Below are 26,616 nucleotides of genomic sequence, written 5' to 3' on the forward strand. Positions count from 1 at the left end.
CATGACTGTCACATTGAGCGCTAAATAGTTTTCACAAACAGTCAGTTTGCAACTAATAATTCAAATGTTTATATGACCCTCAGTGATCCGGGCGCTCGACTAATAAACCAAAGTCAAACTCCTTTCCTTTTTTGTGACTCCTTCCGGCCTGCCTTTTTCAGAATAACCTCCTTATCAGATATCTATCATCATTCACTGATGTGTTGTTGTGTGAAACCAGTTTTAGGGTCACGTATTGTTTAAAAGTAGGTCACACTTCTGTATATTAAAATGTACACCTTTTATTCATTCTCTGTAGCGCATGGACCTTAAAGGCAATGAACGGACCCGCACACTCCCTGGACTCAAACACAGCAACCCCTACAACAAGCTGTGGAGCTTGGGGCAGGATGACATGGCCGTACCTGGGATGACCTCTTCTCATCTGGACAGACCTCTCTCAGTGCCCCCCTTGGATCTCCAGGAGCCCGCCAGCCACGAGAGCCTCGGCCTCGTGTACCCTGAGCAGATGGACCCCTCTACCACCCCCAACCAGGGGTCCATCACCATCCCCCGGCCCCAAGGGAGGAAGACACCCGAGCCAGGTAAGGTCCTGGCACCTCCTGTCCCCCAGCCTCGGTCTAAACCATCTGGGGAGGGGGAGGGGGGGACCACCGTGGGGGCTCAGGAGTTCCGCCAAGCCCTGGGGATGTCTTCAGGGGGTGATCTCCTGAAGCCAACCAAGGTCAATGACGAGGATCTGGACCTCCTTAGTCTGCTGGACCCTCTCAACAGCACAGCATGGACACCCTCTGTTGCTGCTGCTGCTGCTGAAAGGGGAGGAGACCCTGGTGCTCTTCCCAATCCCTCGTCAAATCTTGTCCAGTCACCGCAGCCCTTCCCCCATCCACCTTTCCCTCCCCAATCGCAAATGTCCCTCAACCCCTTTTCCCAGTCGCTCCACTACCCCCCAACGCACAGACACTACACCTCCTCGATGGGCAGGAACCCCTTCTGTAGCCCCTACGGACCTCCAGGGGGTGCCTACTTTCAGAGGTCCCCCCACCCCAACCCACTGTCAACACTTCAAGGGCTTTACAGGCAGCCCTCCCCTGCAGGGACCTCCACCCTCCCCCCTAGACTTCAGCCTGCTTTCCCCCAGTCCGCCAGCCCTTTGCCCCCCTCATCCGTCAGCAGCAACACCCTCTCCAGCCTCTTGGACTTACCCTCAGCCCCCACCCCAGCCCCTAGGGTACTGCCAAAGCCCCCCAATGCTGAGGTGGACTCCCGCGAAACTCCGGATCCCTTTGGGGACCTGCTGATTCTTGCCAAGCCAGTCACGCCATCCACAAAGAAGCCAGAGGACCTACGGAGGAGGTGGGAGACTTTTGATTAACCCCTCCCTCTGCCCTGACTTTCCACCCAGGGGGGCAGTGCTTTCCTCCCCTACTCCAGCTCCTGCTGCTGAGCAATGAGGATCAAGAGTCTGTGAGACTGAAGTCAGGTGACTGATGGAGAAGCTGGTCTCTGAGGTGTCCCTGTCCCAATCACTTGGACATGTCCTTCTCTCTGTATGATCCGTGTTTGAGTTCAGGCCGCTCTCTGTCTGTCTCTATCCATTTAACTATTTTTTCACTCTCTTCTTCGAGCTTGTGCCATCTCTATCGTCCTCCAGCTTATAAATTGGACCCCATACGCTCTCCGTCAGTATACGCCTATGCTAACAGTACTAGCACACATGCTAGCGCAGCTGCTGCCCCGTTGTGTCAGTTGTATGTGTCGTTAATGCCTTCATGTAGCTGTTCGCTTAGCACTCTAGTTGAAATATTGGTGGCCTAAAAAATGCCCTCTTCCTTTCACTGGAGGACAAGTGGTCAAATGTCCTGCAACAGAAATCTAAAGCAGTGTCTTTTACTGTGATGCTAACGCTAAGTAGAGAATCTAGCTAGCTATCAGGCAATTTGAATGGATAGCATAATTGTCCTTTAAATCATCATGCTGAGCAGTACCTCTTCTGAGTTGAAAAAACACACCTAATTAAAATGTGTATTCCCCTCATTCTCAATGATGAAACTGGGTGTGGAGTGTAGACCTAGGTTGGAACCATTTTACAGGATTCTGACTGCAAAGGTTTGCGGGAACATTTTATTTAGGCTTGTAAAAGGATATGTGAAAATGTGTTTGTCCAACAGGGGGAACCCATGATTGTATATTCCCATGTGGTAGAACCACCCAATTTAACAGCAATCATGTAAAGTTATGTTTAAACTCAACCCATGTATTCCCTCCTTGTCTTTGTCAGTTGTTTTGCCTTATTTAAGTGTGTTTTATTTCTGTGTCAGAGGACAGCCACGTTCTCCTGAGTTACTGACTGCTTGCTCAATGGGCTGCTACTGAGTGTTCAAAAAATGTAAAAACAAAAAGATGTATACAGTACTGAGAATTGGGTGCTACTATTGGCGCACTCACAGTCATGGCTAGTGGGCTTCTCTCTGAACCCGACATGACGCAACCATACTGAACATTTCTGTGATGTAAGTGAAACTTTTTTCCCCAGGGCTGCTATTAATCCCACCTCACACGGGATAGGGACTAAGGTTTAGCTGAACTCCAACATGCTAATGCTAAATGTTGAAAAGGTAATGAAAGATGACACAAAAATCTAAAAGGTTGTTTTCAGAGAACACAATTGTGACCTGTTTCGGGTGTTAAGATATGTCTTAACCAGCGATACCTAGTTATGTGCATGCCATTAGACCTTCTGAAAACATTGCTGTCAAGGTCATTTGGGTGTTCTTAAATGTCAGATACCTAAGATAAATGCAATAGGGAAGACTTTTAAACATGTGTCTTGAGCAACAGTAACATAATGAGATCAAGAAAGAGCATATTTTCAAGCTCACTATTATCATCATGAAGAAGCATTACTAGCTGAAGAACTTACACTTAAAGTACTTCCCAGCACACAAAACATGATTGTGTGCACTAAAGGAAGCTTTATAAGTATTATAATCTAAATGTTTTGGCCCTAATCCCAAAGTTGTATGAGTGTGTATCCATTTTAATGATAAAAATGTGTCATAAAAATACAACTAAACAGCATAAAATTGTTATTAGATAAGTACACAATCATATTTATCCCAATGATACCTACTGTTAGTAATTCATTTGTCTTTTATAAAAAAAAAGTTGTGGTATTTACCTTGCTACACCTAACTGCTGCAATGCAACATTTTTTGTTGGGCCACGTTCACCATTGAAGACTCATTTTGATTAATTGAGAGAAAAGCGTTTTTAGAAACTCATTCACACTTACAGTAGCAAAGTATGTAGTTAATCACTGAACAGTTAGACTGCAGTTGTTGCCTTAATGTCAAGAAACTTCAAGATAGTTGGATTCATATCAGCTGTATTGGAAGTCTTTGTGTGTCATTGAACTATTTAGAAATGTGTCCAATACCCTTTTTTTCAACTCTGACCATTTCAAAATCTGATCATTTTTGAACTGTTGAGCACTTAATTGTTTATTTGTTTTTGTTACATTATACAGTGTGTTTCTTCTTTTCGTTAGTGTATCACAATAAAAGAGCACTACAATTACAAATCCCTAACAGTCTTTGACTGATAGTGTTTCTTTTATTAATCACCATCAAGTATTGGCATATGGGCTGGTAAAGCAATGATCATTTCAAGTTAAATAGACATGCAAATCCCCTCAGACAAATAACCCTGGTTGTGTATAGTTAATCTACAAAAGGAGTCCATTTTAGTGTTGTTTTTTTTTTCCTGTTTTCCAGCAAAATGTTTTTATTGAAAGAATATTCTGATAACTGTTAAATGTAGATTGTACGCTTTCTTGCATATGTTGAATTCCTTTGCTTTGTGAATTAAACACTGTAGGAGTGGTAATAGTTATGTAAAATATCCAGGCTTACATTGGGTGGAATGGCAGCAGTGAACAGTAAGCTAAATCCAGACATTGTACTGATCATAGTAGTGCTACAATACAATCATGTACAACATTTAGGGACAAAACTAAAACATGTTGAGTTTTCCCTAAGTAGTTTAAACAAAATAATAAGATAAAGTGGTATTATGTTATACAGTTGTATTATGATTTGATTTCAACTGATTATCACTCAAAGTAATATGTCATATGTTTCTGTTTGGTAACATTTACAGTATTTAGTGATGACATTCTGTCCCTCCAGTGTCAGACCAAACTGATAGCATGACCAGTATGGAGAGTAAATGTATACTTTGAAATATGTGGTCATTGTATACATTTAGTGAATAGTTTGAAGTGTTTTCGATTTCTTAATTCCAATACAAAAGAAATAACAGATAAACAATGTAAGAGGTTTGAACTCTATAGCACCAGTGTGTGGATCTTAGTTCTCCCTGTTTAGTACGCCAATTCATTTATATCCTGTTTGCTCATATACAAGATTGTCTCATTCTCTCTTTGTAAACAAATGTGTGCATGCCACATAGGAAGTCATGCCAAATACAGGTCAAACTCCCTTTCTGTGTTTCAGAGATGTTTATATTTAAACTTAAAATAAAAAAAACATTTCACCATCCAAAAAAACACAAACTATACAGTATCTGCACATTAAAATAATCCTATCTGTACAAACTCAACTCATTTAGGAAAATGGTGCATTGCCAAACGTCTCGAAAAACACAAGATATCAACCACACTGGAATCATTTTGCATCAAAGAACACAGTGTTTGCAGCTGTTACAATGATATCCTGTATCACATTGTGCTGAAGACTGAGTTTAGGGCTGAATGATGCTCCTAACCCTGCATGATAGTGCAGTTTAGGTGTAGTGGCATATGGGTTGTGAGTCCAACCTTTCTTTCCTGTACGCAAGCATTTAAATGAAACTGATATTAAAACAAACCAATTAGACATTGATGTGGGGTTATGGGTGTCAGTGTTTTATCCCATTGTCTCATGTAGGAAGATCCACCTGTTAGATCTGTTATCCCACACTTTCACTGCAAATGCATTGCCTGTTCTGTACACCATTGCTTTCTTTTGACCTTTACCAAACCTATATTTTATTAGATGAGACAAAATGATGAAACAAAATGGCACCACTGGGCCAATAACATATCCACACCAGCAGAGGGCAGCAGTCCTTTTCATGCTTTCTCACCCTCCTTTTCAGCCAGACCCATATAGTCTGTTATCCTAGCAACGTCTAGCGCACCTGCCTGCGGTGCTCTACAATCAGTTTGCATAATTATCCATCTGTAAACCGACAACATACGCCAACGGCAATGATCAGATCAGGCGTTCCTCTGGAGGAACCTTGAGCATGCTGTCCATCTCCAGACGTGCCCCAGCAACTTCTTGGGAACTGGGGCTGTAGGCACCCTCAGATTGCCGTTTCTTGCGGGCAGTCATCACCATGATGGTCAGGCCGATGACCACCAGGAGAATGCAGAGACAGACTAGAGGTATGGCAATTACCAGCCAGGGCACTCGCTCTTTTTGAGCTTGTTTCTGTGGGGAGATAAGAGAAGACAGGGTATTTTAGAGGTTATGTAAATGTGATTCATTAGGGTTTAGATGGAATATCATGCAAGTAATTGGAAATGAATTTGTGGCATAAAAGGAATCACGTCATAGGACTACGCAGGCGTTGAGACGACTTACATTTGTATCACAAGTTGGACTGTTGAAGCCAGTAGGGCAAATACAAAGAAACCTGTTGATGCGATCCAGACAGGTGCCACCGTTCTGACAAGGGTTTGAGTCACACTCGTTCACTTCTGTCTCACACCTAAGTATAACAAACATGACGGTCTTTCTTATTGATCATAGAAAATCAGCTGTCATGGATCATTTTTGATTACTTGTCCCTTTTTTCTAGGTATGCTGCTCTGCAGGCACAGAAAGTATTTGAGAAAATTGGTGATGACGAACTGAAATACATTTTGTAGGTGTTAATAATCGTACCTGTCCCCTTCGAAGCCTGGCATACAGGTGCAGTTTGCACCCCACAAACCATCATGACAGATTCCATCATTGTCACATTGGACATCATCGCATTGCAAAGGGGGGTAGGGCCATCTGAAGGGAAATTAAGAACATGATGTATTAAATATACACAAAGCTTTATAGCTGACACATGGAAAATTAGGGCTAAAAGGTGTCTGTGGTATTTCTAACTAAAAAATATTTAAATCACCCAAAATCCTTTGACCAAATTATATAAATTGCAGGTGTTTAATATTAAGTATTACTTAATTTAAAAGGATGGTGAACTGAAACTGTGAGCTTTACTTATTACTTACTGGCAAAGTGGACCACTGAAGTCATCCAGGCAGTTACAGGTGTAGTGGTTCACTTTGTCCTCACAAGTCCCCCCGTTTTGGCATTTGTGTTCCTTACAGTCATCCACATTCTCCTCACAATGCAATCCTTCATACCCAGCATGGCACTCACACTCAAAACCCGCCAGCAAATCTTGACAGTCTCCATAAACACAAGGGCCGGAGACACACTCATCCGTGTCTACCTCACAATGCTCGCCCTCCCAACCCGGTGCACATAGGCAGCCAACGAGATTAAAGAGATCCTTGCATGTTGCTCCGTTCTGGCAAAGGTCCAAAAGGCATACAGGTGAACTGGTACAGCCCATATGGATTTCCCCATCTCCAATTTTGTGGAAGCGGGTCAGCTGAGGAGGGTCAAAGTTGTCCAAAAATGGGAGATAGACCCCGCCCACTCGAACAACACCCAAGCAACCAATGAAACTCTCTGCCAGAACCACCACGGCTTCGTCCTTGTTCAGGAAGTGAAGACCTTCAGTGACTTCTGGGGTACTGCTGGCATCTGTGATCCCGTCCACTGTAATCACCCAATGGGATGCCTCACTCTCAGGCTCCACCATGGAGACATGCACTCTGTGCCAATTACCGTCTGCCACTCTTCGCACCCCAGAGAACATCAGTGCTTCAACGCTGTTCCCGCTGTGGATCTCCACCTGAACCGATGAGTCCACCAGACCCACCATCAGCAGCTCTGGCCCGTGGGAAGCGCGGAGCAGAACAGCGTTCTCTGAGCGTGTACGAAGCTCCAAGTACACGCTGGTCACTGGGGTTGCTAGGGAACCATCAGCGCTGTACTGCACTGGGTTATTCTCAAATGTGGCGTTGGACACACCTGAGGGTTTTCAAAAATACTTTAGGTTAAAAATAAGAAAATGACTTTTTATTTGGGTGCTTTCATTATTGTTGTACTTTAGTGCTATTCCTCTAAAATGGTTTGATGATTCGTTATTATTTATTATTTCAATCAGGACAGTGTTAAATTAATTTGGGCAGGTGGATTATATATCATTTTTTTATAAAACGAGACGAGTGTTGGGAAATTATTAGAATTTTTTTGTAAACATTTTCAATACTGATTCTGCTAAAAGTAATAAATGGTTTTTCCTTACACTCGTATCCATCAGTCAGGTCCACACACTGGCTCCCCATGATACAGGGGTCGCTCACACACCACACGCGTGTCTCACAAGTCTGTCCTGTAAAACTCTCAGGACACGAACATGCAAAGTCATTCCAGGTGATGGTGCACTCGCCTCCATTGTGACATGGTTCCACCTAAAGAGCAAAAATAATGAACAAAAAAACAAAATTGACACAAAATGCAACATTGAGCAAGTACACGGCTGTTTCGCCCCTGATGAATGACTACAAATAGTTAAGGTAGTTGACCATAGGCATATAGTTATATATTTAAATATAGTTCTACCTCACAGGTGTTATCGCTCATACATCCGGTCTCAACGTTTTCCGCCCCACTTGGTAAGTACACCAGTCCCTCTGAGTTGTTGAGCGAAGTATTCCACGCATCCACATCAAGATGCACCCCATCCAGACGCAGATCCTGCAGGCAGCCTTTAAAGTGTCCCCCCCAGGCCACCGAGTCATCATCCCCAGGAAGACCACCTACATACGCCAGGTCCCCACTCAGCACCTCCACCTCAGGCACCACACCTATACTGTAGCGTAGCCCCTCGTGTCTGAAGTAAACTTTTCCGTGATGGACCTCCACCTCCAGAAGCTGCTTGTCACCCGTGGTCACGAAGGTGGGTGCTGTCAAGGCAGAGCTCTCGGGCAGAGACTTCACGAGAACTCTCCCCATCCCCAGATAGACAGAGAAGTAGGGCTCCATGAGGCCATCCCCACCCTCACTGGGCCTCCTCAGCTGGAAGAGGAGGCCGTCAGGCTTGAGCGAACGTAGGAAGAAGGAGACACTGAAGTTGGCACCATGGCTCTCGACGATGTCGTAGGCACTGTAGCTGGATGTGTCCTCGTGGCTGTACGTCCATGCAGGGAACTCTGTCAGAGGTATAACAGGATGGTTTATGGTTGAGATCATGTGGTCTTGTCATGCAAGGAAGCAGAATGAATGATGTATGTTGGCAGTATGAACAAGCCTAGTCGATAGAGTTGCTTACCCTCAGAGCAGCTGTGGCCGTGGTGTGGCCGGTAGCAGTCACAGCGGGAGCTGGTCCACAGGTCCACACAGTGGCCCCGGTTGTTGCAGGGGTCTTGCTCACACCACTCTGTCTTGCTACACCCGATGTCCATCTCATTTGCATCGTTGTTCTGGAGGTTCTGAGGCAGGACAGGCTTGGAGTCAATGAAAAGGTCCTCCATACATCCGATGAACCCGGCACCACTCACGGTAAGCTCCAAAAACTCCTTTGGAGCACCACCCACATACACATGATTAAAAGTCTCTGAGGGATGGAAGTATGGGCCTTCAGGGCCACCGTCCTCTACGGTGCATCCTTCAGCGTGGCACCCTGGCCCCTTCACAATCAATAGTAAGCCCTCTTCCTCACTCAACCACACTTCGGCATCTCTCCAGTCCCCGTCACTCGCCAACCTGGGGAACGTGACCTCCAGCTCGGCTTCCTCTGAGAACGCCTTTGCGTGAAGACTTCCCCCTACGAGCTCAAGCAGGAGATGGTTCTCCATGTCCCCTCTGTAGAAGAGGAGCATGTCAGGCAGGGTTGTCCGGAAGCGTAGACTGACACCTGATCCATGGTGCTTGTGGTGCTTTGCCTCTCTTCGTTTGCGCTCTTCCACATCTACTTCAATTAATACAAATCCGGGAGTGGAGAAGGAGAACGTGGTTGGGGTTGAGCAGAGGTCATTGAAGAAGCCATGAGGGCAGAGACAGGTGTGGGTGTGTTCTCCGTATTCAAACCAGGGCAGGCAGGTGGCGCCATTTTGGCATTCGTGGTCCATGCAGCCCAGGAGCTGGACGTCACAATGGTGACCGCCCCAGGGGAGCACATCCGGCTCCACCTCGGGACAGTGACAGGTGAAGTCTGCCACGCCGTCCTCGCACCAAGCACCGTTCTGGCATGGCTGGCTTTCACACTCGTCGATGTTTACTTCACATATTTCGCCTGTAACAGAGGTTGATTACAATGTGGGATCCAAAGGCGTGCCTGTCTTTAGAAGTCTTTAGAAGGTCTTTAGAAGCCGGAAAAGCATTCTTTTATATTTAGGCTAAGTGAAAGGACTTACCTGTAAATCCGTCTGCACACATGCAGGTATACTCGTTGACCTGGTCCTCACAAGTGCCTCCATTCTGGCACGGATCAGACTCACACTCATCAATGTTCACAGTACAATTTTCCCCTGAGAGGAAGTTAAGAAACAGTCCACATAACTTATTGATTAGTAAGTGTGTAAGTAGTAAGTCATATCAACCTTATTATGACTACAGAGGGCACTGTTCCAAGATTGGAAGTCATTATGTTTTCCTCAAAATTCTTTTGAAATTCACCTGCAAAGCCTGGCTGACACTGGCATATGTAGCCCGAAGCCTCTGCAAAGTTGAACTCCCAGTCTGTTTCCCAGTGAGAGGGGTCAGAACGCTCGAAACACTCCCCTTCGTTCTCACATGGCACCTCCGCACATTCGTCAATGTCGATCTCACAGTTTTCCCCCATGTAACCTATCAGACATGACAGTGTAAACTAGCTGAGCGGTTCCTTTGAGCTGAAAACATTCCACAGATTAAGCTCAACAGAAATATGTAGTTCGGAAGCAGCTGCTGCTTCTGCACAATTGTATTTGTTTTCTGTTTTATTTTGAGGTTGAGTGAGAGGTACAATGGATTACTGTACCTGGCCAACAGAGACAGGTGTACTCATTCACTCCCTCCAAACAGGTGCCACCGTGCTGACAAGGGTCTGAAGCACACTCAAGGATGTCCTCCTCACAGTGGTCCCCAACAAACCCTGTGTCACTACAGTCACACTCGTAGCTGTAGGAAAGGGTGGACCGTCAATATACAATACCAAATGCAAAACATATAAATGTTACATAGACAGGATATAGTACAGAATGGAATACTTTGTATACACATATTGTCAATCAATCAGCAGGGTTCATCATAGATCTAACCCAAATTAATTATATTACAGACCCAGCTGTATGTTGTCTCTACAGTAGGTCACTGATATGCATCTGCTCATATTTAGTATCATTTTGCTATGGGATTATACTAGCTATCAAACCTGCAGTGGCAGGTTCTTAAGTCATACAAGGACACAAGTTCGCTTGAGTAAGACGAGACAATTACAGAAGCTTTAAGTCAGTACCTGTCTACCATGTCATTGCAGACTGCTCCATTTTGGCAAGGTTCGCTGGCACACTCGTCAATGTCAATCTCACAGTCAATGCCCTCAAACCCTTGCTGACACTCGCAGGTATACAGGCCAATGAGGTCATGGCAGGTGGCTTCATTTTGGCAGGGATCCGACTCACATTCATTTATTTCCACTTCACAGTTCACCTCTGGAGTGGGGAAAGAAGGAGAGGATGAATGAGAGGAATTTAGAAAGGACCAGGCCTGGAGGTGGATGGTGGTTAAAGTACCTCTGAGAGGAAGTGGCTAGAATGTGATGTTGTGTACTATGTATTGTAGCTAATCCTCACTATATTATACTTCATGGATATCGAGATAAAAAACATTCAAGACTGTCACAAAAATCATTCACTATCTCTTTCCTTAATCTATGATGGACTCAGTCTTCCCATTTTACTGGGGAATCCCCATTGGCACAATCAGACTGACAAAGGAATGCATTATAAGTGACCTTCCCCACCCCAACTGGAGATAACAATGTCGTTTCCCAGACAAAGACCAGGCCTGCTAAGAAAAGAAGAGAGTGTGAGAAAAGGAGGAATGGTGGGCTGTTTTCCTTTCTTATCTGACAGGTCGAGCTGAAGATTAGATGCCTCTATCAATCAGCATGTATTCGTATGCACTTAAAATACCCGACGCGTTCCATCTGATGAAGAAACAGACATTGTAGAACCAATATGTCCGGAACAGAAACGCTGGGAGGACAGCCATATCAGGAAGTCTTCATATCTTCGGCTTACCTGTAAACCCTACGAGGCACTCGCACTCGTATCGGTCCTTCTCGTTAATACAGGTTCCGTTGTTCTCACAAGGGTGCGAAGCACACTCGTTGATGTCAATCTCACAGTTGTAACCCTGGAAACCAGGCACGCAGAAACAGTGGTACTCTGCGTCTCCGTCCATACAGATGGCCCCATTTTGACACGGGTGGGACATACACTCATCGACATCCTCTTCGCAGTGCTCCCCTTCGTAACCAGGTGCACACTCGCACTCGTAGCCTTCAGGTAACAGTTTACATAATCCGTTATTCTGGCATGGTTTGTCCACGCAGTCTGTGACGTGCGTCTGGCAGTCTTCTCCCCCGTACCCGGAGGGACAGCGACAGAAGTAGTTGTTCAGCTGGTCAATGCATTCAGAATGGGGCTCAAAGCAAGGGTCGCTGTGGCATTCATCGATTTCTTCTGTGCAGTTCTCTCCGGTGAATCCGTCCGGGCAGATACAGAGATGTTCCGTGGTGCCTGGAGTGCTGGTACAGTTGACGCAAGACGCAAACAAACAAGAGTCATAGAGTTCATCACAGTCCTTGCCCATGTAGCGGACCCCCTCCTGGTTGCAGAGGCAGGCGTAATCATCCATGGTGTCCACACAGGCGGCACCGTTCTGGCAAGGCCCCGACAGGCACTTCTCAGAACTGGCCGAACAAAATATTCCTGTGGACAAGAACATAATAGGGTTGTGATAAGTTGAGGATCTATAAAACCATCTACATGGGGCACCTCCACATAAAGATGAACTTTGAGCTACGGTTGAGCAGACAGTGGCTGGTGCACTACTTTTAACCATGTCCAAATGTACCTGTTCAAAATAAGTAAACCATGACAAAAGTTATATCCCTGTACTAATCCTGGTATGTGTATTACATACAACCCAAATTGACAGATTTGGCTACACTGACACAAGTTCGATTCCAAATTTGATAGGGATGTTGAGTGCATGATTAACTTCCTACAAACTCTCTCTTTCTTTCTTTCTTTCTTTCTCTATTCATCCCTCTTTTAGTCACTGTATATTACGTAAAACAAACAAACAAACAAACCAACAAATACCCCTAGGACCATTGAGCAACGACTAATTGATAGACAACTATCTAAAGCAAAGTTTTGAAGTCAGTATTATGCTTGTGCAAAAAAGCAAAAAAAAAATCCCTTTGTGTGAGCAGTTATGTGATGTTAATTGATTGAAAATTTGACAGATAAGGTTCATGTGGCAGACAACTTTACAAGCAGGGCCAAGCTCATTCTGTCGGTCACTAGCCATTGCTGAACCTGAGCCAATACCACAGTTTTCCCAGTCAACACCTTATTGGTTGCATTTTTCCTGTAGAAATGTGGTCAAGGACTTCCATTTGTTCCTCAAATCCTGGTGAATGAACATAGACTAATTTATTGGCAGCATGGTTGCACACATTCCAATTAAAATTAAATTTGACATTAATGATTGAACATTCATGTATTATCATAGGAAACTGTTAGACAGTTGAGGCTCTGTCTGTGGATAAGAATGAATGGAATCAAACCCTAGAAAAGGGAAAACACGGTTGAGGGTTTCTGTCCACTCTTTATCCCCCCCTATTAACCAAAGGACTAAGCCATTTGTGGAATCAGTCCACATTCCACAGATCCGGCCAACTCCAGTACCCCCTCTCCCCATTCACCCCCCATCCCCCTCTAGACTCACATCCCACTTTGATCAGTGTTGTGCTCCCAGATTCTCATTCAACCAGAAGATATTAACGATGAAGGGGAGTAGGGGAGGGCAGACGAGGAAGGGAGGTGTGTAGGGTTAGAGAGAGAGAGAGAGAGAGAGAGAGAGAGAGAGAGAGAGAGAGAGAGAGAGAGAGAGAGAGAGAGAGAGAGAGAGAGAGAGAGAGAGAGAGAGAGACACGCGTGAATGTGAGGAAACAGATGATGTTTGCTGTGCAAAACGCAGGGCAAAGTCAGAGAAGTTCTGCAGGTTGTCATGTCTTGGAGATGGACGGCCAGTATGTCACGTAGCCTCATCCTACAACAGTGCTTGGAACTCCTGCATGTAGTTTGTGTATGGCCGCTCCTTTTATAGCTTTGTCTGACAGATGGCCTTGGACATAAGCTGTTAACACCCCTGACAAACATATTACCAGTGAGGTGACTAGCAAGATTGGCAGCAGTCAACCATAGTACCATTGTGTGGTAAGCTTTGGATCTCAATGAAGCCCAAATGGAGCCAGAGATAAAAAGTAACTTTATGCGACGGACAAAACCCACCCTTACTGTACTGGACTCGATTCCAAAAGATCCAAGCGCTATTTTAGGGAACAGAGTCTCAAGGTGAGAACTGGTCACAAACCATTTCATCAAAGTGTAACCTCCAGGGCAAGAGAAATCCCTGAGCAGATTGTAAGCTAGCTAACAATCTATCACAACAGAAGTAGCTTATAGCTTGATCTGAACCAGAGCACCTGGCTCAGCAAGCTTAGAGTGTTTGTCGCAAACGCCATCCATGCACACAGTTGTGGTCCAGAAACAGACCTCAAAGTTGACTCAAAGAGAAGCTCCAGGGAGCTTCCTGAAGATGCTGTGTGACTGTTGGGTTTTGATTCACCCAGTTGTCTTAAACGTCCAGACAAAGATGACTAATTAGAAATGTACAAACCTGCTGCCTGAAACCGTCAGATACCAGAAAGCTACCAAAGCAATTATTCTTTCTCTGTTTCTTTTACCCTGCCCCTAAGTCTGGGAAATACAGTCATGAACACATGACTGAACCCTCCCTCCCTAAACACACACACGCCCCCTAACCTCCCTGTGTCCAGCAGAGTGGTGTTTCCATGGTAATTCTTTGGTAATGGTAAGTTATGTGGTGGGGTTTAGGGAGAGCTGACAACCTCCCCAGACCTCCCCTCCTCTACCACCTCTTGTCAGAATAAAGGATGTTGGGATAGATCGTCATTCTTCAATATCTTATGCTTAACTAAAGTTTGTAAAGTGTGTTGAGTCTCCTGGTCGACTTCCAAGTGACCATCTGTACACAAACTTAACTAAAGACTTGGCTGTTGTGGGTAAAATACTGATCGTAAACAACATAATCTTATTTTAGATACGGATTTATTGTTCAGGACATCTACTTTAGAGCATGTGAGGTAGATGCAAGTCAAGCTGCTTTACCTCACTACCCTGACATGGCCCAGTCATGGAGAAACATTACTGAAGGTCAGAAGAAGGCTTGTCGTTGCTTTCAATTCTGGTCTGATTGGTTCCCTGCCTCTTGGAAGTCCACACCACAAGCCACTCAATACAGTGGATTACTGAATGGCTTTAACCACCTACTAACCCACACCTACCCCTACAAACATTAGGGGGGGTGTGGACTAAGACTTGGTGCTTAAGGTATGGTCATTTGGCATGTGAAAGGAAGGTACCGGTACTGTAGACAAAAAAAAGAAGTGGGAAGACATTTAATGTGCCAGCACAGGATTTTTCCCAATGTTTAGTTCATTCACATTCATTTACAGGCACTTTGGTCATGGTCCGGAGGTTCATATAGGTTTTCTTTGCTGATTTCATTTTCCTGAAAAAAGTGTTCATGACTTTCTAATAGCCACAACAATCTGTTGTGAACTTGGAATTTATAAGAAACTTAAATATATTTTCTTGGTCACAGCTTAAAAACAACACTGCAATGAACACCCTATCTGTATCCTTTTTTGAATCCTCAAAAACGCATGTCACTTACAAACCTCCAAAGAAAGTCAGGTATTTAGCTAAATCCTCATACAACTAATGGGCTATCCTCCATCTCTTTTCTCTCCCTGTCCTTTCTTTCCAGTGCCTATCTGACCTCGACAGCCTTTCTCTACTCTAATCTCTTTGGCCCAATCGCTTTGCTCCTCTAAGCTCTTAGCAATGCTACCAACATAGAGGACTACTGGTCAGCAGTTACACAATCATACAAAAGTAGGCCCATGTACATATTCTTGTTCAGGTGGGCCCATCTAACCCAGTTACTGATTTTGGCCAGACTGACAGCTCTACGAGCCTTGATGGTTTCACATCTCTTCAGGTTCATATGGATTGAGCCCACTGTGGTGCTGTCAACTTTCATTGCTTCAGCATTTTTATAGCTTTGTTCAGATCAATTTCTCAACACAATTCTATCTCGAAGGACTGAATAGATAATATTACTTGATTGCTTGGTTTTTGCCCTGATGTGCAACTGAAGACCTGTTTACTTGCTGTAGTGACTTTCATGGCTGATCTCAGACTTCTCAGACCAAATACAACTTATACACTCTGATTCATTCTTGCAAACGCACAATGCAATTCTTACACACACACATACACACACATGCACACACACACAAGCTCTTACAGAGCAGCCAGAATAGACAGCTATCTTCCACACCTGTTTTATCTCCACTCAACAACTCTGACAGACTGCAGAGGTTCTAACCTTGCTTCTTGACACGTCCCTGCTCTACCCCCCCCCCCCCCTCCCTCCTCTCCACACACACACACACACCACTATGCATCCCAAATTGAGCTTTTCGGGAACTTCTGGAAATAAGAAAATATTCAAGATTGCTTCAATTTTCCCAAGGGAAATGTTTCTTGGACATAAAAGTACAGTGCAGGAATAAACAAACAAATGAAGACTTAAGTACATGCAACACAGACCCTTATTTTTTCACCCTCTTTATGTCCTGAGTTTACTAAGAGAGTTTTCAGTAAGAGAGGGAAATAAATTAGCGCTATATACAAAACACAATGAAAGTAGATTTTCATACACACCACTCAGCCAAACTTTTAATTTCCTTCTTAAATAAATATTTTCCCTTGTTTTTATTGGTTTGAAGGGCAAACCATAACTTATATGAGCAATGGGCACAGATCTTTATAGATCCGTTTTGATTGAGGTTGAATGTAGGCATAGGCATTTACTGTTCTTTTTGTATTTTGCTTCATATCTCATCAGGTGCCTAACTAATCATATTGAGTATCTAACGCAAAATTACAAAACAATGTTACACTTTGCACTCGTGCTGTTGAGAAGTTGTTTGGCCAGACGGCTCAATCTTTCTATTCTAGTTTAAATTTCTTGAGATCGAGGCTGGGGTTGGCCTACCCATTTACTTGTGATACATATTGTCCCTGGTGTAAGTTTAGGAGTATCACAAACGACAAACACAACGTTTAAAAAAAATAAGAAAATAGTTCTAATGTGTCTGCGTGATAGAGGATTTCTGAAGCATGCATCATGTCTGGGGGTGGGGTGGACAACGAAGATGACAAGTCTTCCAGATTCAGTCATCTACATTTTTTCCATATCTTTTCACAAATAGAAAACGGCTAATGTCTTTGCCCAACATCTCTGACTACCCTCCTGGTCACAGAGGGCCTATGCCTTCACCTTGTTGAAGGAGCTCAGACACTGCTTGCCACTCTCCTTATTATCTGATAACACTGTCAAGACCCAGAGAGAGAAGGCAGGAGAAACCACCAATGACATCTGACAGGACCTATCTCTTCTCTCTCCTTTTCTGTTTGCTCCTCTCTGTGAGGTCACCTCGGGGGAGGACAGGTCAATGGGTGACTCAGATGGGTTATAAAGGCCAAATCGGGTTTTTTCTGATTACTCTCTTTTTCTGGCTCTGGACCACAATTGGCAATCTAACCACCACCCCCATATGCCTTCTTATGCACACACACACACACACAGTTAAAGATCTGGAGGCGCTAGGTGACCGAATGGCATTGTTTATGTGTGATGAAGCTGAGATATTAGATGTTAGAATGTTTGTTCTGGTAACACTTTATCTCTGTCTTCCCTTGTAAACCCATGTGATGGGAAAATGCCTTACCTAATGGAAGGAGAGATAATTATTTGTCTGTGTGCAAGTGACCATTCCTAATCAGATACCAGGGGGTCTCACAGTCTGAGTCCAACGAGGAGGCGAGGAGGCTAGGAGGCTACCAAGCTAACGAGATGCCAACCACCAACTCAGTACTTTGGTAATTAACTCTACTCAATGGGCTCTTTTGATAGACTACATTTCCAATCAATCATTTGGGCTTTCCTTGTGAATTGTGTGACCCATTTTGATTCAAAGGCTGTCGGTGGAGGGTTTTCATTACTGAATTCAGTTTTTCATGCCTGTGTAACTATGCATGTACAACATGCATATTGGAACATGGACATCAGGCTCCAATACAGGCTAGTTAACTGTGACAGAGCAGTCTCTGACAGGGATAAGGCTTCAAATGTTGCTCACGGCTTTTCTCCACTAAAATTATTAAATATAAAGTGTGTCCTTGCAATGGTCAAAATCAATAGGATGACCACAAAAATCTGGACTTCCCAAACAATGGTTTTACTTTGAGTGCTTTTATCTTCAGCTTTAAACAACTCTTCTTTAATTAGCAAATAGTCATCTGACATGGTCCCATATCGGCAAAGCAATAATGTTGTTTTCAAGATATTCATCTTGAATGTTAATCTTTTTTTCAGAGCCCTGTCCAATAATGCCGGGCGCAGTCCGGGCAGCGTTGTCATGGTTATGTGCAACAATGGACACCCACCCCCAGCTCTTCTGTTTGAGACTCTTTCAAATGGGGGTTGTGGGTGGGGTGTGTAGTGGTGGGGACATAGTCGTGGTGTTGAGGACCACTTGTTGTAAAGAGTTAACTCTGGCGTCGCTGGGAAATGATTTCTGAAGAGGTAAAACTATTATGTGAGAGTTACATCTGAGCAAATTAAAAGTTTGTCAAACAGTGTTGGACTAAGAGATCCAATTTGCACAATTTAGACTATGCCCAATTTTGTTTTTTTTACGAGGCATTTGAATTAAATAAATGTCATCAATATTCTTGGTCTGAAACTCATTTCTGACCTCCTGTCATGCAGACTAAGCACAACTTTGCGTTGGCCTATTCTCTTTTAAAGTGTGCAGGATTATTTAAATGCCTCCTAATTGTTTGAAGTTGGTACGTACACTGGTACACGGTGTTCACTTCTTTTCATTTACTAATTCAGTCCAATTAACTTGTTGTTTTCTCAGAAAAGGGATTACAAGCTGCCAACAAACAGGCTACAAACTAGCAAGCGGTTGCATTTGTTCTTGTCTGGCAGCTTATGGCCATTGTTATCCACAGTCCTCAATCACATTCAGAAATTACTCCAACATAATATTAGTTTAGAAACAAGAATCTACTACATTTGTAAATATCCTTACCCCACTTGAACATCATCATGGTGAGCAAAACCGTCTTGAGATTTAAATGAACTCTTCCAAACTCCATCATTAAGCAGGTGACCTGAAGTCCTCCAAGAACATAGAGGGAAATACAAGAAAGGTAAAAATCATATAAAAAGTACCCGTCTTGGCATCCTGCAGTTTAGCAAGCACCTTGTGTGTATCCCCTGTGTGGTGCAGTTGACATACTACAAGCAGTCAGTGCTTTGTAACTTATGAGAGCCACATTAGCCTGGACAGAGCCTGGACCAGAGTGGAGGGAGACAACAGGAAAACATGGAGTCATAGAAGGGTTAGAGGGAGGGAAGGAGGATTCTCATCCCTTTCACTAACCTTGTGTCTTTTACAGCTCATTCTACTTAACATTGATGATTTTGAGAAATGTGTTTGGTATGTAGGTGAAATTGTAGGGACATATTTGGAATATATATAGATTGGATTGTGAAATTAGGAATTCAACAAATACCCTAATTCAATATCAGTTAAGGATTGGGTCAGTTGAGTTGCTAAAGATGTGACATTTTCAGATGAAATCCTGGTTGAGGGTCATCTTCATTAAAGATGATTATTCACAAAGATATTGAAATGCAGTCTATATTTAAGAGTAACATTCAATCCAATTCTGGGGGTTTGTACTTCAAATACATGAAGATGCACATTTTTTCTTTTTCTTGATAATTATAAACCTCCTTGTTTCAGGAGGAAAGGAACAGAACATTTTCTGGTGATTCCATATGAACTAGGGGGATAATAGCAGAGTTCACTTGTTTCATTGAAGCAACACATACAGAAAGTTGAGATAATGTCACCTCAACATTAGTTTTAAATGCTTATGTCAGTTCCAGTCTTAGAAATAACAATGGAATTATGATATTGTACTTTTGTGATGAATGTAGCATGTATCAAGCTCCAAAATGAGTGAAACATCATTGAATCAAATGATTACACATCATAAATATTGTATTGCTTTCAGGATTCATCACTTGATCCTCTAAGCAGTATTAGTAGAGTCCAGTCCAGGTTTTAGCAGCTGTCTCATTAGCATCCTCAGCTGCCTGATGGCTTCTTTGTGAGTGTGTGTGGAGCTTATCCCTGAGCTGTACGGCACCAAGCCTAGCGAGCAGTAATGGCTCCACCATGCTGCTGGGTCCCAGGGCTCACCCACACCCATTGTACCACCAGCCGACTGTCGTCACACCACGTCGTTGGCACAGCATGAGACTTTTTGTGTCAAGTGAGTATGCAGTAGTGCTACAGTAAATAGGCCTCAGAGTTATGTATGTTTCGGACTTAATCTGGTGTGAACATATTTATTTCTATACATGTATGTGTGACAGATACATTGTCCAACAGACAGACATCAATTAATTTCCTTACATCAAGCCTCCCTAAACTGTAGGGGATGAGTCAAAATCCCTCCTTCCCCCTCTATAACACACACTAAATAGTCTACAAATTGGAGTAGCCCCCACACCTCTATATGACCAATACACTTCTAAATGGCAGCATCTGTTACTGAAAACGGAGTGGGGTGTTGACATAGATTGGACACAACTTAATTGATATATCTTTTCAGGGGACAAAATGAATGATTACTGGCCACTCCCTGTTGAGTTATGAATGTATGGGTCAGGTAAGGGGACTCTACTTCACCATAGGTGAAACTTCTTGGAATAAACTTATTCCAAGTCATTTTAGCAATTTTTGTTTTAGCAAAACTTCTTTCAAAATAGAGATGTTTTCTTAATGGCACATCATGCATAATTAAAGTAGGTGATTATCAGGTTCAATAAAAGACACAATGACACAGGCATGTGGCATATCAGTTGAATTACAAACCTCTCTGTCAGAACAATGACACAGTGTTCTGTGGGGAATCCTAATTTGGAGCTACACAGCTCTTTTTCTAAAATTGTCTCACTGTTTTCAATTCCATGAATGCAAAATGTACCGAAACAAGATATGACGCATGCTGACATGCATAGGGAAGTGTGTTTGTCAAGCATTTGCCTGACTCGTCCTTCTTTAATCAGGAATAGATATCACAGGCTCGTGTGAAAACGAAATAACTCAGAGGAAATAGTCCACTGTGCTTTTTTAGGCTGAGATTCAAACCAAAACTATGTGTCACTTTTATTAACCACCAGGATTTTACACACACGCACACACAAACAACTCTAAAGCTCTATTATATAGGGTTATCAGCCAAAAAATACATAGTTCACAAACATTTCCTTTAAAGGTTTTACATGCTGTTCATATCAATCACCACAGCAGATGTGTCTACTTGCTGCAAAGTGGAAAGGTTCAGAAGGGTGTACTGTATTAGGACTGGAGGCCACTTAAGGTCTGCTAAACCTCTGCTGGCAATGGTGGGAGTCAGCCAGCTCAGGTCTGCAATGCTGCTTCGGGATGTCTACAAGCTTTAAAGTCTTTTTGACCTTTCTAAAGCTTTTTTGAAAGTTAATGGCTAAGAATCTGAGAACAATGAGATAAGGAAACTTTCCTTTGCTCCTTACTTTAAGAGAGTAATGTAAACAAACAAAAGTGTATGTGGTTTAGAAGTGGAGCCTACTTATCTGCTTCATAATCCTATTCCAATTGTCACAGTAAGCATACAGGAATCTTTATTTAATATCACAGTACTCAAGAATTACTAACCATTTGCAGATAGATTGTGCCTTGTTATGACCCTTGGAAGTCCACACCTCCGTTTTTCCCTATATAAGAGCTCAAGGCATATTGTCCCCAATCTACCTAGAGATTGTATGACAGGCCAGTTACCCCACAGGTGAGTGGATAACGCTGATTTAATCACAGGGGCCATTAAGCCATTCATTGGCATCTAATTAGCCACCTCTCAATGAGGGTTGTTAAAGGATCCGCAGTTTAGATATTATGTAGAGAGACAATAGTACATGAACTGACAATGCCACAGTGCGACTAAATATATGAAAGATGGGTGTCTGAAATGCAACCCTTTTGTTTGTAATAATCCAATGATTGTTGTGTTTGGTTTGTACCTTGGTTAGTGTTAAACTAGTGTTTTCATAAACGTACAAGAAGAACAGCCATAGTGCAACAGGACAAGATGTCCCTGTTGTTCCCAGCAGGAACATGTGGTCATGACAAGGACAGACATGTTCTCCGGCTATTTCATAGATACATTATTAGATACATTAATCAACAGCAAACAGCATCAGATAATGGTCAAAGGTAAGACAGCTCAGGTTGCTTGAAGCAGATTCTATGCTATTTATCTTGAAGGGCAAATTATAAAGCAGGTGCGGTAGTATTTCAGACATCTTGTATACTGATACTTTATTTAGTTTATCCTTAAATTTAAAACAAATGTTTATCATTACTGGTAAGCATAATTGGAACAATACTTTTCATTGAGATAGGTATCTTATATTAAGATGATGTGACATTCAAGCCATTAAGTAACTTCTGTAATAATCTATAAAGACCCGTTGATAACGTAGCTTGGAAGTAAAAAATGTACAGGTCAGATCAAGGTTCCAGAATCCATTCAGAGGTTCCAGAATCCATTCACATTTGCTAATTGGTCTGGTGATGGTGTGTGGCCAGTTTTTACCAAATTAGATATTCAAGTACTGATCATAACCCCCAAATAAACATGATTCATCTAGATTGGGAGTTTTTATATTTTAGAGTTTGGTAACTTTGGTAAGTGTATTGTAGCACCACCTATTGTCAGACCAGGGTAAAACTCATGTCCAGTGACATGTCCATATATATTTGGAAACTGACACGTTTTGTTATTTTGGCTGTTTCTCAAACATATTGAAGTTACAGTTGAATAATGAATATAGGCTTACCTTCATTTTGAAGGTATGCACATCTAATATGAAAGGGAGGGTTTAGGAATTACAGCTGGAATACATAGCCCTCTTTTTCCCAAGGGACCAACGGTAATTGGACAAAAATTAGATTTGACTTAGCTATACTAAGCACACATTTATAATTTTTCATTCAAACCTGTATTGCCTCAATAAAGGCCCCAAAACAAGTGATAACAAAATGTGACTATATACTGAGGGAGTGTGCATCTGAGTTTATTTAGTGTAACTATCATATGGCATACACGGCATATACTTGGTGCAGTTTCATGATTATGCTAAATTGTTAAATTATAAACTGTAAAAAAAGAAACAAAAACAAGAGGAAACTATCATTCATGGATGGCAATCACTGTCTCCAGATGGGTCATTAGAACTGTGTAAACCTTCCAGGCCATAGGATGTAGTACCAAACTAAAGTGGATACATCAGCTCTAAGAATTTCTTCACACCAGAGACTGGAGCATACCCTTCTCCAACCTCAGGTCCTTGAAGCAGTAGTTGGTTTTCGGACTGAAGGCTCTACCTCGCATTGTGGATGCCAAAGTAAGGAGTAGTCCAGTTTAACCTTTCAGATTTCTGATAGAGAGCAAGGGAATATTTTCTCGACAGGAAGTAATTTAAAAAGGGACCCAAGTCAACTTTAAATCCCCATCTTATTCAAAACACCCTGTCAAACTCTGTTTGGCTGGTGGTGGCAGGGTTCCTATTTTGATTGGCTGGCTGCTGGGGCATGTGACCTCTCCGTCTGGGTGGGGCCAGGTATTCAAACATGGAGGTGTTGTGTGTGGAGAGCATGTTCTTAAGATCAGAGGGCATGGGGTCTGACCAGAAGAAGTCGTGGTTGAGAGCATCGTCACTGTCTGTTCGCTGGGAAGGGTCTAGCACCAGCAGTTTGTCAATGAGGTCCAGGGCATAGGGATCCTTCACATAGGCTTTGAGTCTGTCTTTAACTTTCCTCTTCTGGCCTTTGGGGAGCTCCATTTTCTGATACAGCTCATATTTCTTGTCCACGCCTGGCCATACCTGAGTGGGAAGAGTGGGAATATGGATCTGGTTAGGGACTGTATGACAAGACAGTTGGTGTATGTTTGTGTACATGGTGCATAATTGTGTCCATGCGTTCTCACCTCTGCTGTGATGGAGCCACACAGCTGACTGATGAGCGTGAGCTGGTGCTGTTCTGTGTTGCCCTGCATGATGGGGCTCCGTGTCCACATCTCTGCCATGATGCATCCTGCTCCCCACAGGTCAATGGGGGGACCGTAGTCTCGCTCGCCTACCAAAAGTCAGACTTTCTAATTAGGCACAGGCTCTTATTGCTAGAATGTCCACCCTTTACAGAAATTACCCCCTAAGCAAACTTTCTATTAAACTAATCATGCGTCATCAAATATTATTTCTGTGTGTGTACATCTGACTGCCTTTCTTACCCAAGAGCAGCTCTGGAGGTCTGTACCAGAGTGTGACCACACGGTTAGTGTAGCGGTTGCCCTGGCTGTTCTTGGCCAGGCTGAAGGCTCGTGCCAGGCCAAAGTCTGCCAGCTTTAGAACACCGTCTCTGGTGATCAGCACATTTGCTGCCTTCATGTCTCTGTGAAGGATCTGTAAATGTTGAGAAGAAAAGATATATACCTATATATACACACACCTATATATACACATTGCACTCAGAAAGTATTCATATCTAAAAGATTGTAAGACGAAGCATATTCGTGTTTCTCATTTCAGAATGTATTATATATGTTACCGACTGCCATTTGCAAGCTCATTGATCCAGCTAGTACAAATCAATGTAAGTGGACAACATCTTATATGTTTACCTTGTTCCTGTGGATGTAGTAAAGCCCATTGAGCAGCATCTGCATCACCTTCTTTATTTCAGCCAATGTGAACTTCACATTGGCATTGCTCAAAAGTCCCGCCAAGTCGTGCTCACAGAAGTCAAAGACAAGGTATATACTGCCTTTGTAGCGGTTGAACTGTGTAGCTGCAAACAGAAGGAGAGATGAGGCTTTAACATAATTTAACTTTTCCCACTTTCAGTGTCACATACATTGTATAAACTTGTGCACATATGATCACCAAGTCAAATTACACACATTGTTACACAAACTAATACTTTGACATGTCATGTAAGTGACTGTCCTCACTTGATGGCCATGCACAACCAGATAGGTCATTAACAGACAAGCTGTCAATAAAAGTTGTCAAAAGGTCAAAACGACAAACGTCATCTGCACATCTGTAACAACAGCACCAACAATGACACCCACCTTTGGTACGGCAGATCTCTATCAGATTCACAACATTCTCATGTTTCAATAGCTGCAGAATCTTTATTTCTCTCAGTGCTGTGATGGGAAACTGTGAACAAATGTGAAACAATGGCGATGAAACAATGAACAGCAAATTAAAAGGGCAATGCATGTGTCTGACTTTTACAAACAAATGTCATTACAGAGATGGAGTAAACGTATGGACAGGGTAAACGTAAAGTAGCCAACTATTTTGACATGACTTGAGCACGAACGAACACAAAAGCCTATTTCTTACCCCTTCTTTCTCGTTCTCCATTAGAACTTTCTTCAGTGCTACCTTCTTTCCAGTTTGTCTGTGCTTGGCTTTGAACACTTCACTGGAAAAATAATGTTTATTGATCCGTATAAATGTCAAATAATGGGTCGCTAAGCTAGCAACACGAGTGACACATACCTGCCTCAATTAGAATGCGACGAGGTACAGTTACCCAACCAATCTTACTAAATAACATCAATACAGGCCAAGCTAGGAAGATTAGCTAACAAGCTACCAACTTCTGAAGAAGCAAATGTGGGAATCTACTTCCTCGTTTAAGTGTACTTGAGCTTTAACGTTGCTATCAAGGGGTATTCCCTGGCATTAACAGCATGCAATAAGACAATTTTACCCAAAAGTTCCTTGGCCAATTTTAGCAAGCTTCTCATATTTGGAAAACTCGTCACAGAAAGGGAATTCAACGCCATCGTAATATTTGGACATGATGGCGGCCTCCCGGTCGGGCCTGTGGATGATAATTTAGTTTCGTTAACATGATATCATTTTCACGGATCTGCACATTTGAGGCAGACATAAATACAGTATTTTATGAAGTATATAATATTACGCAACAGTGCATACATTGTGTGATAAATGAATATTGGTCATACTTTTCAGCCGCACCGGCGTTTCCACTTTTGTCTCGCTGCATCCTTGTTTGTGTGTGTTTGACGCTTCAATAAAAAAGCGTTTTTCTACGGAAGCCATAAGCTACGGAAGCCTTAGAGGGTTGTAGGCCTGTCATTGTTTTTTTCAGTAGCTGATATTGTATTCAACAGTTTCACTCTTTTTCAAAATATTTCTCTCTAGTGGAGACATAAAAACAATAAGCTATTGTGAAAATCCTATTTAGATGTTTAGCTGACAGTCAAATATGTAAGCTAGTTAAATTTCCCTTTAGGCCTGCAGTAGCCTACTTTGTTATGAAATGTCGTCCAACCTGTTAAACCAGGGGTGTCAAACATACGGCCCGCGGGCCGGAACCGGCCCCCAAGGAGGTTCGATCAGGCCCGCAGGATAATTTGAAAGTGGAAAAAATGCATAAAAGACATGGAATTAATATTTTTAAATCGCTGTAATTCATGGATTATCCGCTAAGGGGCGCACTCTTTCCATCAGAGTAGAAGACAAGCCGCATCACTGAGACAGACTGAAAACAGCAGACGGTATCAATTAATACCTTGGTCTCTACTAGGGATGGGCGAACGATGCCTTGTGAAGCTTTGGTGGTTTCTTCCGGATTGTGCCGGCCCAAAGAGCCGAACTATCGGCGCTTTGAAAATGAACAGCGTCATCTAGCAGCCGTTTAAACTGGCTGAATGAGGCGTAGTGGTTGTCTCCGACGGTAGACTACCCTACGTTATTCAATATTTAATTAAGGCTACATGTGTTCATTTTGATCTGATATTAGTGCTCACACATTAAAATGTTGTGATACATCCGTAGGCCTTTAGAATTATGTCATTTTCTCACAGTAAAAGTTAAA

General features: G+C 42.9%; 3 protein-coding genes across 7 annotated transcripts in view; 1 reads left to right on the top strand and 2 right to left on the bottom strand.

Moving 5' to 3' along the window:
- The window catches only part of dennd1a (DENN/MADD domain containing 1A), a 38,968-nt gene extending 35,672 nt beyond the window's left edge, over nt 1-3,296 (top strand). For all 5 annotated transcript variants that reach the window (XM_047044540.1, XM_047044542.1, XM_047044541.1 and 2 more), the window contains one exon: nt 299-3,296. In XM_047044540.1, coding sequence (XP_046900496.1) covers nt 299-1,375 — 1,077 coding nt within the window. In that variant the 3' untranslated portion in view covers nt 1,376-3,296. The remainder of the gene's footprint in view (nt 1-298) is intronic.
- On the bottom strand, nt 2,285-18,779 carry crb2a (crumbs cell polarity complex component 2a). The gene is made up of 13 exons (XM_047044539.1): nt 18,670-18,779; nt 11,420-12,112; nt 10,633-10,828; nt 10,156-10,295; nt 9,813-9,983; nt 9,551-9,664; nt 8,467-9,429; nt 7,758-8,347; nt 7,441-7,606; nt 6,293-7,163; nt 5,955-6,068; nt 5,652-5,778; nt 2,285-5,498 (listed from the first exon to the last, which is right to left on the bottom strand). The coding sequence occupies exons 1-13, from the start codon at nt 18,737-18,739 to the stop codon at nt 5,277-5,279; spliced, it is 4,437 nt and encodes a 1,478-aa protein (XP_046900495.1). The 5' UTR covers nt 18,740-18,779; the 3' UTR covers nt 2,285-5,276.
- Nucleotides 18,780-22,753: 3,974 nt separating this feature from the next.
- On the bottom strand, nt 22,754-26,020 carry cdk9 (cyclin-dependent kinase 9 (CDC2-related kinase)). Its single transcript, XM_047045127.1, has 8 exons — nt 25,742-26,020; nt 25,483-25,596; nt 25,110-25,191; nt 24,830-24,920; nt 24,377-24,543; nt 23,987-24,158; nt 23,684-23,832; nt 22,754-23,579 (listed from the first exon to the last, which is right to left on the bottom strand). Exons 1-8 carry the CDS (start codon nt 25,780-25,782, stop codon nt 23,214-23,216), a joined length of 1,182 nt encoding a protein of 393 aa, XP_046901083.1. The 5' UTR covers nt 25,783-26,020; the 3' UTR covers nt 22,754-23,213.
- Between the last annotated feature and the right edge of the window lie 596 nt (nt 26,021-26,616).

Source organism: Hypomesus transpacificus, chromosome 22 (assembly GCF_021917145.1).
Source record: "Hypomesus transpacificus isolate Combined female chromosome 22, fHypTra1, whole genome shotgun sequence".
Taxonomy (NCBI): Eukaryota; Metazoa; Chordata; class Actinopteri; order Osmeriformes; family Osmeridae; genus Hypomesus; species Hypomesus transpacificus.

What these genes read in the sequence shown, in the direction of transcription:
- crb2a (XM_047044539.1), bottom strand. Translation starts at nt 18,739, where the DNA reads ATGATGGAGTTTGGAAGAGTTCATTTAAATCTCAAGACGGTTTTGCTC. An exon ending in CACCTGTCTCTGTTGGCCAG is followed by an intron (nt 9,984 to 10,155) that starts GTACAGTAATCC and finishes CATGTCTGATAG; the next exon opens with GTTACATGGGGGAAAACTGT. An exon ending in TTCAGTGGTCCACTTTGCCA is followed by an intron (nt 6,069 to 6,292) that starts GTAAGTAATAAG and finishes ATTTCCCTTCAG; the next exon opens with ATGGCCCTACCCCCCTTTGC.
- cdk9 (XM_047045127.1), bottom strand. Translation starts at nt 25,782, where the DNA reads ATGCAGCGAGACAAAAGTGGAAACGCCGGTGCGGCTGAAAA. An exon ending in ATTGGCCAAGGAACTTTTGG is followed by an intron (nt 25,192 to 25,482) that starts GTAAAATTGTCT and finishes TTATTTTTCCAG; the next exon opens with TGAAGTGTTCAAAGCCAAGC. An exon ending in TGGAGAACGAGAAAGAAGGG is followed by an intron (nt 24,921 to 25,109) that starts GTAAGAAATAGG and finishes ATTTGTTCACAG; the next exon opens with TTTCCCATCACAGCACTGAG.